The sequence below is a fragment of the Balearica regulorum genome, chromosome 6 (assembly GCF_011004875.1).
Source record: "Balearica regulorum gibbericeps isolate bBalReg1 chromosome 6, bBalReg1.pri, whole genome shotgun sequence".
NCBI classification, from domain to species: Eukaryota; Metazoa; Chordata; class Aves; order Gruiformes; family Gruidae; genus Balearica; species Balearica regulorum.
In genome coordinates this window covers 41365367-41379117 of record NC_046189.1, presented here as the reverse complement: position 1 = coordinate 41379117, position 13751 = coordinate 41365367, and the positions used below count along the sequence as shown (strand labels likewise).

The window sequence follows — 13751 nt, the reverse complement described above, 5'->3', positions numbered from 1 at the left end:
TCTCCCAAAGTTAAACGTAATTTTTCAGAGAACTGCGGGTTTGGGTTTTCTTTACAGTGCCCACCAGGGGTGGTTAAAATGAAGACGTGTCCAACAGCTGTGCAACCTACTCGCAGCTCCAGAATACTCTTAAGTTACAAATCCTAGCGCTGAAAACACCCATTGCTTAAATTCACATCCACCACCGGTGTCACTAAAAGACAAAATATGACAGAGTCATGTAAAATTAAGCGTTTGTACAGCTGTTAGTAAGAGCCTTGAGGCTGAAACGTCAGTGTTGCCAGGCATTAGCCCTGCTAGGCACCTTTGCCGCTAACAACAGTGTTTCTCTTTGAAATAAAGCAGCATTTTGGTCAGGAACAATACAAACGAGGGAAAACAACCCGCATCTTGTCTCTGGCCTATCACACAGAGGTGCGTATGACCTATTTATTACCTGGTTTTTAAAAAAAAATCCCTGAGGTTTGAATAATAATCATGAGGTGAAATGCAGCTGCTGAGGGGCGACTTTCAAGAAACCCGGCCTTGGGCGGGAAGACATAAACGCGAGCGGCTTCCGCGGTCGAGGCCGGGCTCGCCCCGCCGGCTCGCCTGGCGAGCCGGCGGGGCGAGCCCGGCCTCGACCGCGGAAGCCGCTCGCTGAGGCGGAGTCGCGTAATGGCGGCCGCCGCGATGCTCCCGCCTCTTCACGTCACAGCGACGCGTCCGCCCCCGCCTCCCCCGTCTCTACGGTGGCCGCGGGGTCGTCGGAGGGAGTGCGGCGCGTTTCTCTTCTCCGTTCCTCCGCGGCCGACCCGGGCTAGGTGGTGAGGGGAAAGAGAAGAGGGGTCGGTGGCGGCGATGTCCGAACGTGAACAGGCCCGGCGAGGCCCTAGCCCGCCTTTCCGTCGGCAAACCGGGCGCTGGGCCGGGCCCTGAGCCGCCCGCGGTCCCGGAGCGGGATAGCCCCGCAGTAGGCGCTGAGGAGCCGGCGAGGCCTGGAGCTGCCCCGGCTGAGGATGGGGATCCTCTTCACCAGGATATGGAGGCTGTTCAACCATCAGGGTGAGGGCAAGGCGGTGGAAGGGAGGCAGAAGCGGTGGCTCTTGGACATGTCAGGGCGCTCAGGTGCCGGGCCGGGGCCTGAGGGCGATCGCCGGTGGGGTGAGGCGAGGCGGCGGTTCGTCGCCGCTTGTGAAACCGCTTTGGGGACGGCGAGAGGGCTTGGTGGGTCCGGGCTGGGTAGGGGGGTGGGTGTCCGCCCTTGTAAACCGGCACGGTTTCGGCCACGGGGGCTAAAGGGCGAGGTGGCGGCGGGTCCAGCAGCCCTGGCCGGGGAGGGGGGTGGTGGCCCGGGAGGACGAGCTGCGGCCGGGAAAGTTGTGTGTGAGTGAGTGCGTGTGGGGTGGGTGTGTGTTTAACCTTTTTTTTTCTCCTCCTAAGTCACTGGGAAGCTCATTTCCTGAAAGGTGGATGTTAAATTATTAAGGCGTGCGGAAAGAATAGAGCTGTGTTGCGTTGTAGCGTGTGGTTTCATCTGGTCATCTGCAGAGTATGCTTTATTAAGGGTTTTAAGTGATAAACCTTGCTATCTGGCAAAGTTGCTCATTTACGGAGTGAACGTTATAAATAACTTCAGATTTGTAACGCCTGTCTCCTTACAGTAGATTTTAATGAGAGTTGTAACGTTAACTATAAAACACATGCTTATGCTCTCATCCGGGTTTATAAAGTCTTTTAAATTTGATTTTGAATGACCTTAAATATGCTTACACATGCATGTTAAGTGTCCCGATTATATGCCCATTAACACTTAGTGCAAATACAACAAAATATTTTTGTCTTGTAGCGTCCAGCCCCACCTCAGATCTTCTGTTCCAACAGATTTCCTAACATCCACTATGCTGGCAACACCACACCCGACACTAAAGTTCCTAGTTATGTGGGGTCAGGTAAGCAGATATTTTTACAATATTGTGCAGTTATGCAAAGTTATTAAAACCGGAATTTAAATTTGATGGTATAGAAGACAACTCTGCAAAACCACACAATATTGGTAAAATCAAAACTGAGAAACCTCACTTACCTGACCCCTATTCCCCTCCCTCTCTCCTCTGTGATAAATCAATGAGTGTACTTTGCAAACAGAAGGAATTGATCTCCGGTTGTCTGAAGCTTGGGCAGACTTATAATGGCTTTTTGTTGCCCTTGTGGACCACTGGTGGGGGGGGGGAAGAAAGCCCCTTCTCACAAAGCTTTACTTGCATGAACCGTCCTGTTGAAGCCAAGGTTATTTGTGCAAGTAAAAGTCACATAATGTAGCTGAGAGCAGGCAGTGCTCGCTTGTCCTGGAAATCATAAATTTGAATATGCTTCACAACACCAGCTGTAGAATTCAAATTCAATTTTGTGATGTATGGGAAAGAAGGAGCTAAATAGAAACAATAATTGATTCTGGCATTGAGCTCCAAAATGTGTTCGCATATGTGTCAGAGTAGTTTTGTGTACTACTGTTGGTTCATCTAAAACTAAATTGGGTGAATGCGCACTGTGAAATATTCGTAGGCAGATCTGTCCTCCAGGTTCTAAACCTGCTGAAAGAAAAGAGGGCGCTGAGGGAGGCAGGTGGATCACACTGCTTACAGTGCAAATCAGCATCGTCGTGGGTTTTAACAACTCTTTGCAAAGAGATTAAGATGTTGCGGGCCATGATAAAAGTATGGCCTTGGAAATGAACGTTTAACATCTGTAAGCATGTGTTCTGGAGAACTACTGTAGTTGGGGGGAATAGCGAGTACAATCTGTTACAACCTACAAAAATGTGTAGAAGCTTGGGAAAGGATTCCAGCGTGAGATTACTCCAGCAGCTTAAGAGAAGCAAAAAACCCACATGTAATCTCTCAGAAATTGTTCCTGTAGATGTGCAGACGGGGGGAAAAATTGACAGTCACTTACCTGCTCAGAGCAGTACACGGGTTTGTATACCTCCCACAGACAAATGAACTTTTAGGTATGGTTCATGAAATGTGGCACCTGAAGTTTGGCAGTGTTTGTTTAGGAAATTGGTCAAAAATGTAATACTAACCTTGTTTCATAACACAGTTGTTATCATGATAGCAAAGTTAACTATGTGACTTACTAGTGATATTTTTATTTCAGAGCACAAAGTAATCATTGTTGGTCTGGATAATGCAGGAAAAACGACCATTCTTTATCAATTGTAAGTATGAATTGCAGCTGACGTTTCATATATTTCAAGGTGTGCACTGTATATATTACTCTGACTTGTTGTTGCTGCTTTCCCTGTTAGTTTTTACTGTGAGAGCATTCAGCTGAAGATTTCTGAACAGTGTAGGTGGCAGTGGGTCAACACATGTGTTTAGAGTTTGGAAAGGTCTGTATTTTGCCTGATATATGAATAAGGTTTTGTTCAGAGCTTTTCTTTATCAGATTACTTGCTGTTACCACTTAATCACAACTGCCTTTGGTGTCACCGTTTAGGCTGTCTGCCAACTCCATAAAATATGATGATATTGAGGGTTAGCCACAGGACAGTGCTGCTAAACTGACCTGTGCCGCAGCATATAAATACTAAACAACTTTGCCCATGGGTAGCAAAGCAGCGAAGCCTGACCTCTCCCTGCCATGGCTTGTGTCCTGCGTACCAAGACATACTTTGGTGTCGTTTGCATTAGGGGATGAAGAAGGAAGGCTGAGCGCTGGCTTAACCCAGGACAGCATAGCTCTGCGGCTGGCAGCAGCTCATGCTGCCTGGCCTGGGCTTTATTTGAGCCACCAGTGTTGATAGCTGTCGTGCAGCTTTTGCCTTTAATAGTGGCATTGACTTGTGTTTGTCTTGTGTTAACCTTGCTACTGGTTTCCATGAAACTTGTATGAGCTTTGTATCTCTGGTCCTCAACCACATTTTGATAAAAGGGTGAAAATTTGTCCACAGACTCAGAAGCTTCTTGGTGGGACAGGCGACTCAAGGTCTGTTTATAATAGAAACAGATTTGCAATTTCTCACGTGAAGTAGTCTGGTATTAGAAAGTGTTCCTGAGTCAGTATCAGAAATAATTCCTGTTAAGTGATAAGGCCATACTGGTCCAATCCTACACTTAAAATTATGCTTTCTTAAAGTGTTTGGGTTTTGCCAAGTTATGATCTGCCTTTGCCTTCCTGAGACGTGAAACTCATGCACCATTTCCAGCCACTTATGCCCTCGTACACTCGGCAGAGAAAGTGAAAAGATGAAGGTGGTTGTCATTACTTGAATCGGGAGTGAGAGATTTTAAAAAGCATAAATAGAATGAAGAATATTTTTAAGACTAGTAACTGCTGCAGCCGAGGGCTGTCCTCGGTGCATTTTAATGCTGCTTGTGTCTTTCCACTTCCTCCACAAATGTCCCATGATTCTTCTCATCTTCTTCTTTCTGCAGTTTCAGTGTTTTCTTTTTCTGTTTGTACGGTGTATCTCTATATGCCTCCTTTTCTTTTATGCCCTTTTTAGCTCCACAGGACTTCCCCTTCTCTCTTCTTGTATTCCCCTTCCCCTCTTTGGTGCTTTGACAGAGCTCTGTATGCGGCATACTGTCCTCTCTTCCTCCTGCTCTACTCCTACTTAAATGCTACCTCCATCTTTGCATATCCCATATTTTCTCTTACCGTTTCTTTGTGGCACATAAGTGTTCTGAGTGTGAATTAATATGTTTAACTCTTTTCATAAGAGATGAGAAGAGATAACTAACAGGACAACTGGTGTTGTTTAGTGCACTGGCCATTACTTTCATCTTGTGGAAGATCACAGCAGACGTTGGAGCAGTGATTCTTCTAACAGATCACAGCAGTTCCACAGACGCTTCATTTCTTCCCATTCTCATACACAGATCTCCCTCCTCCCCTCAGGCAGCAATAGGATTTTGCAATCAGGTGTCTCGAAATGCCATTAAGCTTCACGCTCACCTCGTTTCAGTGGGGAGGAGGGAAAAATCTACCTATTGTATCGCAAACTGTGAGATGCCAACAGCTTGAGTGTGAAAGGCTGTAAGTTCAGCTGAGGAAAGGAGGATTCATGATATGTCTCATCCAAGCATTAAAAGAACTCTGCTAAAACCAAGTTTTTAAATATGAAATCAGCCACAGGCATCGTCTTATATCATTGTTATCCTTAATTTGATTTTATAGTTCGTTCTTCTAATCTTCCTCTTTCCCTTATATAGCCTCCCTCAAACGTGCATGGTGAGAAGGTTTCTTGTTATGTGCTGCTAAGACACTGGGTAACTGGGATTCCTTTTCAGACCACTGGCCATCCTTTATCTCCTCGATTCTCTGTATCCTCTTCAACACAGATTCCAGCATTGTTACAAGTCTCAAATTGCTGTCATGTAACTAAAAGTTCTGCTAAGGCTTAAAAAAAAATTTGTGTAACATGAAAAAATATATCAAGATTATCAGAAGAAAAAATAATTGAGTTCTCTGAGAAAGGTTGATGTTTTCCTTGAAGCTGCTTTTAATTTTGTTGCTTATCCCATACAGTAGAGTTTAAGTAATTTCAACTTTAAGAGTATCCAGAGTACACATTTGATTATCACTATCACATTTGATGAGAAACTGATTGTCTTCAGGACAAAGTTGCACTCAGTATCTCTAAAGCATCTCAGTACTTGTGAAATATTTAATATCTGCATTTGTCTCCAAAAAGCAGTTGTTGGACTATGCTGAAAGGAGAGAGAAGAAAGTTTGGACATAAAGAAATTCGAATTTGTAAAGAAAGTACACTCTTAGTGGCCTATACTGGAACAAGAGCGAGATGTAGTACACTTGGTGGAGCTGGATGATGAGTTGTTTTTCTGCAACCTTGGAAATCTTGTGGCTTAACCGCAGTCTTGAAGGAAAACAACTGCGCTCTCCCATACGTGCCAAAATCAGCCTGGAAAAAGAATAGCTGACTGCTTAAAACAGCTTCTGAAGCAAATATTCTTTCAGCTTTATCATTTAATTAATTATAATATAGTTTTGTTTGTGAATGCTCTCTCAGCTCTATAATACGATTATTATATAGTTCACTGAGTCCTTTTCATTGCTGTTTTTATTTTTCATTTTTATTCACCTTCCACCATCAAACCTTGTCTCTGCTGCATAAGGAGTGTTTGCTATAATTCTTCTGCTAAGCTTTTTATCTCAGAATAACCATCAACTTTAGTTTTTATGAAAGTAGGTCAATTTGGAGTCCTAAGATGCTCAGTAATGCAGGTAACTTGCCCATTTTTGCAGTTTCTCACTGAGTCGCTGTCTTTGCTCTGCAGCTCCATGAATGAAGTGGTGCATACCTCACCCACCATAGGGAGTAACGTGGAAGAGATAGTGGTTAACAACACGCGCTTTCTCATGTGGGATATCGGAGGACAGGAGTCCCTCCGGTCTTCGTGGAACACCTACTACACAAACACTGAGGTGAGGATGAGCGCCTTGCTGGAGGCCTTAGCGTAACGGTTGCTGGCAAAGGGAGTGCAGCATACCTGAGATCTGTACCAGGCACGCTTCCAGGGGGCTGCTTTAACTGTGCTTTGAATGTTACCATAGCTACTTCCGGGGACTCCTGGATTGATTTTTGAAGTCTCTTCCTTAGCAAGCTGTTGTATGACTTGCTTTTGTGTTTCTTACGTAAGATACTTAATATGGAGTTGCAATTTAAACCAACTTGTTTGGGGATCTGCGGCCTTAGAGCAGGTGCTCAGTTTGTCTTGGTATGGCAGATCCCCTTGTTACAGGTCGCCTCCTGTGGACCGTGACTGCTCTGTCTCTGCAGCAGGTACTCCAAAACCTGTGTCACCCCTCCAGAGCTAAGACTGAAAACCCCAAAAGTTTTACCTCAAGGCTGGGGGGACTCTGTCTTGTAAGCTCCCGTGATCAATTTACTTAAGCACCCCCAAGAACTTTAAGAACTCTTTAGCAATGAAGTTGCAGCTTGTATACTGACCTTGATTAAAATAATGATTAAGTCAGTGTTTCGTATGTGTTATCAATTATGGCTTAAAAAAAGGAAGTTAATTTTTATAATAAACAACTTTCTTTTCTTGTGCTTAACTATAAGATGCTATGATGAATAGTTGCACGTGTGCTCTTCAAGTATGGAGTTTATGGGATTTTTAAATCCCTTGCAAATACCTACTTGCATGTTAGTAGTTGAAGTAGAGGAAGAAAGCTGATACAACTTACCTGTTTATGGCTGCAACAAATTATTTTAGGGATCTGTGTGCTACCTTAATTATGCTAAGCACAAAACCAGATCTGGGATTAGAGAGGAACACTTGCTTTCAATATAAATTTTTCCATTTGAAATTGGAAAACGGAAGGTCAAAAGATGTGTCAGAGCTACCTTTGTATGCAAACCACAGCGTAAGTTGTAAACAATACCAGTGCTGTGGGTAATCATGCTCTGGCTGGGAGAAGTGTTTCTGGAACACAGTGATACCTGATAATCCATCTGACTGTCTGGATAATCTGATGGGAAGAGTAATCTGTTCTGCTGACAAGTGTGTGGCCAGAAAGATAGATCTTGTTCTCTGACTAATAACTTTTCACTTTTTAAAGTTTGTGATAGTTGTTGTGGACAGCACAGACAGAGAGAGAATTTCTGTGACAAAGGAAGAACTGTATAAAATGCTAGCACATGAGGTGAGTAGACCCTGTGTTTTCTTTGTTTTAATATTTATTGTGGGTAAGATCTGGATGATACACGTTAAGGGAAGCAGATCTGTGTGCTGCTATCTGTGAAAGCTCTCGCTTATGCCTGCTAGCTGGAGACAGACCAGAATGGAGAGAGGCCTCTCCAGTGAAGTCCAAGGCAAATACTAACAGTCACGTTCTCCCGGCTGCAGGTAGTACTGTATCAGAGCTGTCTTGTTCCTGCTAGAGGCTCTGTCTTTTGTGAAGCTCCCAATAAAGCTGTAAATTAATACCAAATTACTGAAAAGAACTCCCACAAAAGCAGCTTTTCAACTTCTCAGTTGGTTTTAAAAAAAACATTGCTTCCTCCAACAACTTAATTACTATTTTTGATAGCTTCATGGTTGCTTGATGTTTTCTGTTTTCACAGTGAAACAGATAGAGCTTTAATATAGCTGGTTGCTATAAAACAGACTAAAACTGAAGAAACGGACTGCCTGTGGCTATAGTAGATGTCATTCTATGTGTACATGGAATTACAGAATGAGAACCTAATTTGCTAATTTGTAAAGACCCTCTTTAAAATAGAGCCCTTTGTCAGGTCTAAAACTGAGCTCTCTGGGTCTGATTCCTAACTACTGGACTGAGGTGTAAGCCAAGGAGTACCTATGGCGTGACCTGAGTGTCCCAGAGACTTCAACCTACCCACGCGTTGTAGCAGGACCAGAGCCCTGGTTTTTACTGAAGATGTGTTTATATAAGCCTGGCTACTGCCAGGACTCATAAGACAAGTTTAATGCAAACTGCATCAGTTTGTATGAGATGACATTGAGCTTCCAAAGTGTCAGAATACAAAGATGTGCATAAAATTGATGGCATTATATCCCCAAAATACTACATCTATATTTAAACTATAGCCACTGTTTAGTAGATGACTGCAGGAGAGGCAAAGACTGCCTATGTATTTCCTTTAACCGATCCTGGTAATCTAAAGCATTTGAGAAAAAACAAGTGCTTTGCCTAGTGTCTTGAATTTCTAAGTTTTGGTAGTTAAATTAAAATTGTGTTTGCACTAATAAAATGAATCCTAATAAAGTAGATCTGGCTTTCTTGGTTGTGGTGGAGTGTTAAATGTGGCATGGGAGGGCCTGCTGCTGTCTTCATTAGAATTTCAGAGATGTACTCTTCGGTCTGTTGCAGTCGCTAAAGAAAATCTGCATCTTCTGTTTCATAATCTATAAAGGAAAACGCAGAAGTTGTTAACAAACTGAATCCGAAATGAGGGAAGTCTGGAACTCCAGGCAGCACAAGTGCCCTTGCTTCGTGTTGGGAGACCATTTCTGTGTTCTGAAAGCACCCATCTAACTGTAAATGTGCCCACTGTTTTACAACAGGATATTTTCAGTTCATGCTGCTAACTCTCCAGATGCACTGATATTTGAAGAGAACAATACTACGTATAAGCTGAAATGAAAGTCAAGTATTTACTTAGAATAGCTTTTCCTTGCAGTCCTTCAAAATCTTTTATTTCTGATAATCAGTTGAATTGAAATTTTGTTAAGGCAAAATTGAGTTGCCTAGGTCAGTTCCAACTGTTTTCTGGACCACTAGATCATTTGGAAATTAATTTTACTGCTTGTAAAAATTAGTGTGCCTGAGAGGCATTTAAGTGAATGAGTTGTCTTGGCTTCCTGGGAAGACCTTTTTACTTTCAGAGGGACAGATTTCAATAATGCACGCCTGTACTAGTGTTAAGTCCAGGCAGCTTGAGATGAAATGAGCTTGTCCCAAGAGTCACTGTTTTCTAATTTGTTAGTACTGATGTTTTAAATATTGCATGGGCCTTATAAAGAAGTTTATTGCCTTGTGCTTGTTCATATAGACATCCATCCTTTGAGTCTAAAACAGTGCAAGTCATGATTTTCTACAAATTCTGTGTATCCTCTAAATAAAATATTACTGCGGCTTGCTTTACACTGTCAGTGGCAGTCTTAGTGATTCTTAATGGGTGGGATTCCCCTTGCAGAGGGCTGTTGCTGCACAGGCAGAGCATAACCCGCTCTTGCCCTGTGTAAGAACTGCTGCAGAGTCTACTGATTTGGTACTGAGATCAGTCTTAACAGTGTGGCGTGACATAAAAGCATGGGGTGTGTACGCAAAAGCCAGGCTCAGGAGAGGGCAGTGGCTGGTTTGGATACAGAGGCAGAAATGACCTGCGAGGTCAGGGTTAATGAGGTGCGTGGCTGTATTGCAACTGCACACACAGAGAGATACAGGATGCCTCTGATCCTCGTGGACGTGACAAAATATTGTACACAGTTTTACAGATCATCCTAGGCAAAAATAGGACATTTGGTCTGCTGGATCAAAAGATTTTTCTGGAGTTACGTGTCAATCAGCCTGTAGTGTTTTACAGTTTAGGGGTTTTTTTGCTAGGACTCAAGGTTCTCTACTTTGGTATTGCATCTTTTGCCTGCAAGGGCTGATTGGTAGTCATCCCCTTTTTTCTTCTTTTTCCCTAGGACTTGAAAAAAGCAGGTTTGCTGATCTTTGCTAACAAGCAAGATGTTAAAGAGTGTATGACAGTAGCTGAAATATCTCAGTTTCTGAAACTGACTTCAATTAAGGATCACCAGTGGCACATTCAGGCATGCTGTGCTCTAACTGGAGAGGGGTAAGAGTTGTTCTTGTCTGTAGGAGAGGAATCTTGAATTATTTTGGTATTTTTATTGTGGTGTTTGGTTTTAACACACATTCCTGCCCTGTCAATAATAGTCTTAAAAGATTTTTGGGCTCAGAACATACTGACTTAGGATGAGTGTGATATGAAAACCAACTTTGACATCAAATTCACAGTCTCACCTCACAGCGATAAAACTTTATATGATTTGGGCCTAATGAGAGCGGGAGCAACCTGAAATCTGTTCTGGTTTATTAAGAATAAACATGATTAGAGATAACTTCAGTGTATGTCTTGAAGTGCTGGGATCTGAAGTCTCTCACCCATAGGTTGCATAATAAGATCTAGGAAATACTGAGCTCAGAGTGAATTGTGTCTGGAAATGATTCTTTTGGTCAGAATTACAGAGTTCTTAGGAAGAAATTTAATTGGTGCCATGGAATTATTTTTGAATTATCCCAAGAAGTGCTTGTATTCCTTAAAAATTATCTCTTTTGTTTACAGACTGTGCCAAGGACTCGAATGGATGATGTCAAGACTTAAGATCAGATGATTTTTAATGACCTTTTTGCACAGACATTGCTTAAAAAGAGCTGTACCCATGATTACCTTCACAGTGGCAGAATTAATGGGTTAGATGTATTTATACTGAACTGATTTCAACTTTTATTTTCTACATAGATGCACACACACATACATGTATATAAATTAAGACAGTTCAGCAAAAAGAAAGATGCAGTTGAGGCTCCAGTTTGGTTTCCTGTTTGTTTTCCTCTGAGGATGCATTTAAAAGCTGTGATCAACCTTCTTTTCAAGATACAGCCACTCTGAACAGTCCAATGTTGAACATGGTGAAGATGAAGTGAGAGGAAGAAGCTATTAATTTTGAATTTTACTATTCCATTGTAGTCCTCTCTAATTGAAGATGTTGGCTTCGTTATTCCAGTAAATTAGCAAAGAAATCAATGGCATAGATATCAACTTTCCAGTATTTTTAAGGTTACCAATGTTACAAATGCAAAAATATTTTCCTGTATGTGTACTGTACATAGTTGTGTATATTTATACCTCAATTTTAGGTTGATTGCAATCTGTTCAGACCAGCGTGAAAAGCTGAACCAGTATGTTGACAGCAGTACTAACAGTCAACATCGCCAACGTGTCACAACTTCTTTTCCTTTGTTATCTGTATGACTGTAGTGTCCATCAGACAGTTGGCTCACCACAACTTTATAAAGCGAGCTCTCTCTTAAGACTGTTGCTTGTTTTTCACATGATTTTTCACTTAGGGAGGATGCCATAATGAATTGGGGCATATGGATTGAACTTCAAATTGCAGTGTCGGCAAACAGTAAAAATTTGCCAAAGAGTTTAAAATGAAACAGATTTTTTATATTGTAGTCATCAATGGATTAGGTGATTCCAAAAAGTGCATGTCATGCTGTCCTGTGGTACTGCTTTTCTTTTTTTGCAGTACTGTTCATTTATGATTGAAGTCTGGTAGAAGTACCTTTAGCTGTCATAAAGGGAAAAATGTCATCTCTTTTTTTCTTTTGTTTCTTAACCAAAGAAGAGGCATAAAAGTATGTTTAAAAGCCCTACTGGAATCTTGCAAAACAAGTCATACTCCATATCAAGTGTTTTTCAGAGGAAGGCACACTTCTTTTTGGTAGCGTACGATGTATGTATACCTAGATGCAATGGATGGAACTGGGACGGGGAACAAAACAGACCACACTACTTGAAAAGCTGTAAGTGACCCCTTGATCATGTTCCCACTGAAGTTCCAGGGCAGAAAACAAACTCCCTTGCCTGGTCTCCGGGTGAGTTATAAAGAAGTCTCAGAACACTACGTGATTATCTCTTCTTACTGTGGTACATAGTGGGGTGGGTGTCCCACACGGACGTTCAGAACGACCGTTGTAAAGGAGGCGGGCTTTTCAGTGGGATGACAGTTGGGTGGCTTGAAATGTCGTCAGTATTGTGAACGTGTATGTGGCCTTAATCATAGGCTTTTATGCGGGAGATGTATGTTTGGGCAGTATAGTAAAATGAAATAAAACTTTGTTTAAAATGTCCTTCCCTTTTTCGGCTCCTACATCTGGTGAGGATGGAAGAGACATTTTAAAGGAAAAGCTTAGTTTGAACTTCTTAAGGTGCTTATCTTTAGTTATGGGATAATCGAGTCAGCGCACCCGCCTTCCCGTTTGCCTGCTTCACTGGGAATCACGGTGTGAATTTATGGGGAAAAGAAGGGAGGCAATTTCAAAAGTCTGTATTTAACAAAGGCAGGTAAAGAATTTAACTTTTTAATGTTTTTGGTATCTCTTTATGATGCTCACTGGCTAGGGAATCTGCTGTCTTTGTTAAACGTTTTAATGTGTACATGCATATATTTCTAGTGCATGCACATAGCTATTGGTATTTAACTGGTGTATTGCAAAATGTATAAATGTTTAAAGAAATAACAATTTAATGCAAAGACTTTCTCAGTTTATCTGATAGTATCCTCAAGAAATGAGCTCTGTGCACACTTGCATATGAAATGGAATTGTACATTTTCTAGTCTTAAAAAAAGAAAAAGCAGACTTGCTTATAAACCAAAGTGTTTGGTTTTTGAGTCTTATGTCTTCCCTTTCATCCCGTTAAAATATTTAGATTTAGTATTGTTAAATACTGAATCTGCCCAGGTTGTGTGTGTTGGGTATTTGTTGTTTCTAAGAAAATGAGTTGCTCCTGTTAATGAAAGAAAAATCATGGAGAGTGTTTTAATACCTGCTTCTTGATGAAATTTGCTGCTTACTCCTTTGCTTATATTTGTAGGAATATAATGAAAGCGTGGTGGTTTTTGCCAGGTATGGCTTATGTTGCAATCAGACATCTTATGTTTCCGCAGAAGTAAATTTACGTTTACTCTTTTTTCGCTCTCGGTATCCTGGCCGCTTCCACTTTGTGTGGCCTTTGAGATACTGCGTGTTTCACATCATCTTTGTTTCACATCATCTTTGTTTCACAAGTGGCAGCAGACCCCAGCAGGGAGCTGGGCATAACTGCACACGTGAAGACTGCCTGTTAAAACAATGTCTTTTGTGCCCTGAAGAGTTTATAATCCAAAAATTAAATTGTTGTCTCTGTGTTGGATGGTGAACAATCCAGTTTTAACCCACCTACACTACTACGTGTCTCATGTCACGTATAGCGATGAGTTTTCTGGTTTGTGATCCCATGGTATTTTAGAGGGCAGATGTGCTCTTCAGTAGCTAGAATTCGGTGGTGGCCAACACTTACTTACGCATCGCCTGCCATTCTTGACTGGCGCTTAGGAATGAAAGGAAGATGCACCTTCATTTTAAACGCTGGATTTTCAGTCTGTATGAGGATGATGGATTTTGTAGTAGCTGGGCAACTCTTTGTCACCCCGTTG

The 13751-nt window shown here is 42.0% G+C and overlaps 1 protein-coding gene across 2 annotated transcripts; it reads left to right on the top strand.

Moving 5' to 3' along the window:
- The first annotated feature begins 703 nt into the window (after positions 1–703).
- ARL5A (ARF like GTPase 5A) lies at positions 704–12932 on the top strand. 2 transcript variants are annotated; one of them, XM_075757352.1, is made up of 6 exons: positions 704–1044; positions 3139–3199; positions 6285–6432; positions 7573–7656; positions 10170–10321; positions 10832–12932. In XM_075757352.1, the coding sequence occupies exons 1-6, from the start codon at positions 999–1001 to the stop codon at positions 10878–10880; spliced, it is 540 nt and encodes a 179-aa protein (XP_075613467.1). In that variant the 5' UTR covers positions 704–998; the 3' UTR covers positions 10881–12932. The 2 variants fall into 2 exon arrangements, with proteins under 2 accessions (XP_075613467.1, XP_075613468.1); XM_075757353.1 differs by lacking the exon at positions 704–1044 and adding an exon at positions 1842–1931 and having other exon boundaries at positions 10832–11033.
- The last annotated feature ends 819 nt before the right edge of the window (positions 12933–13751 follow it).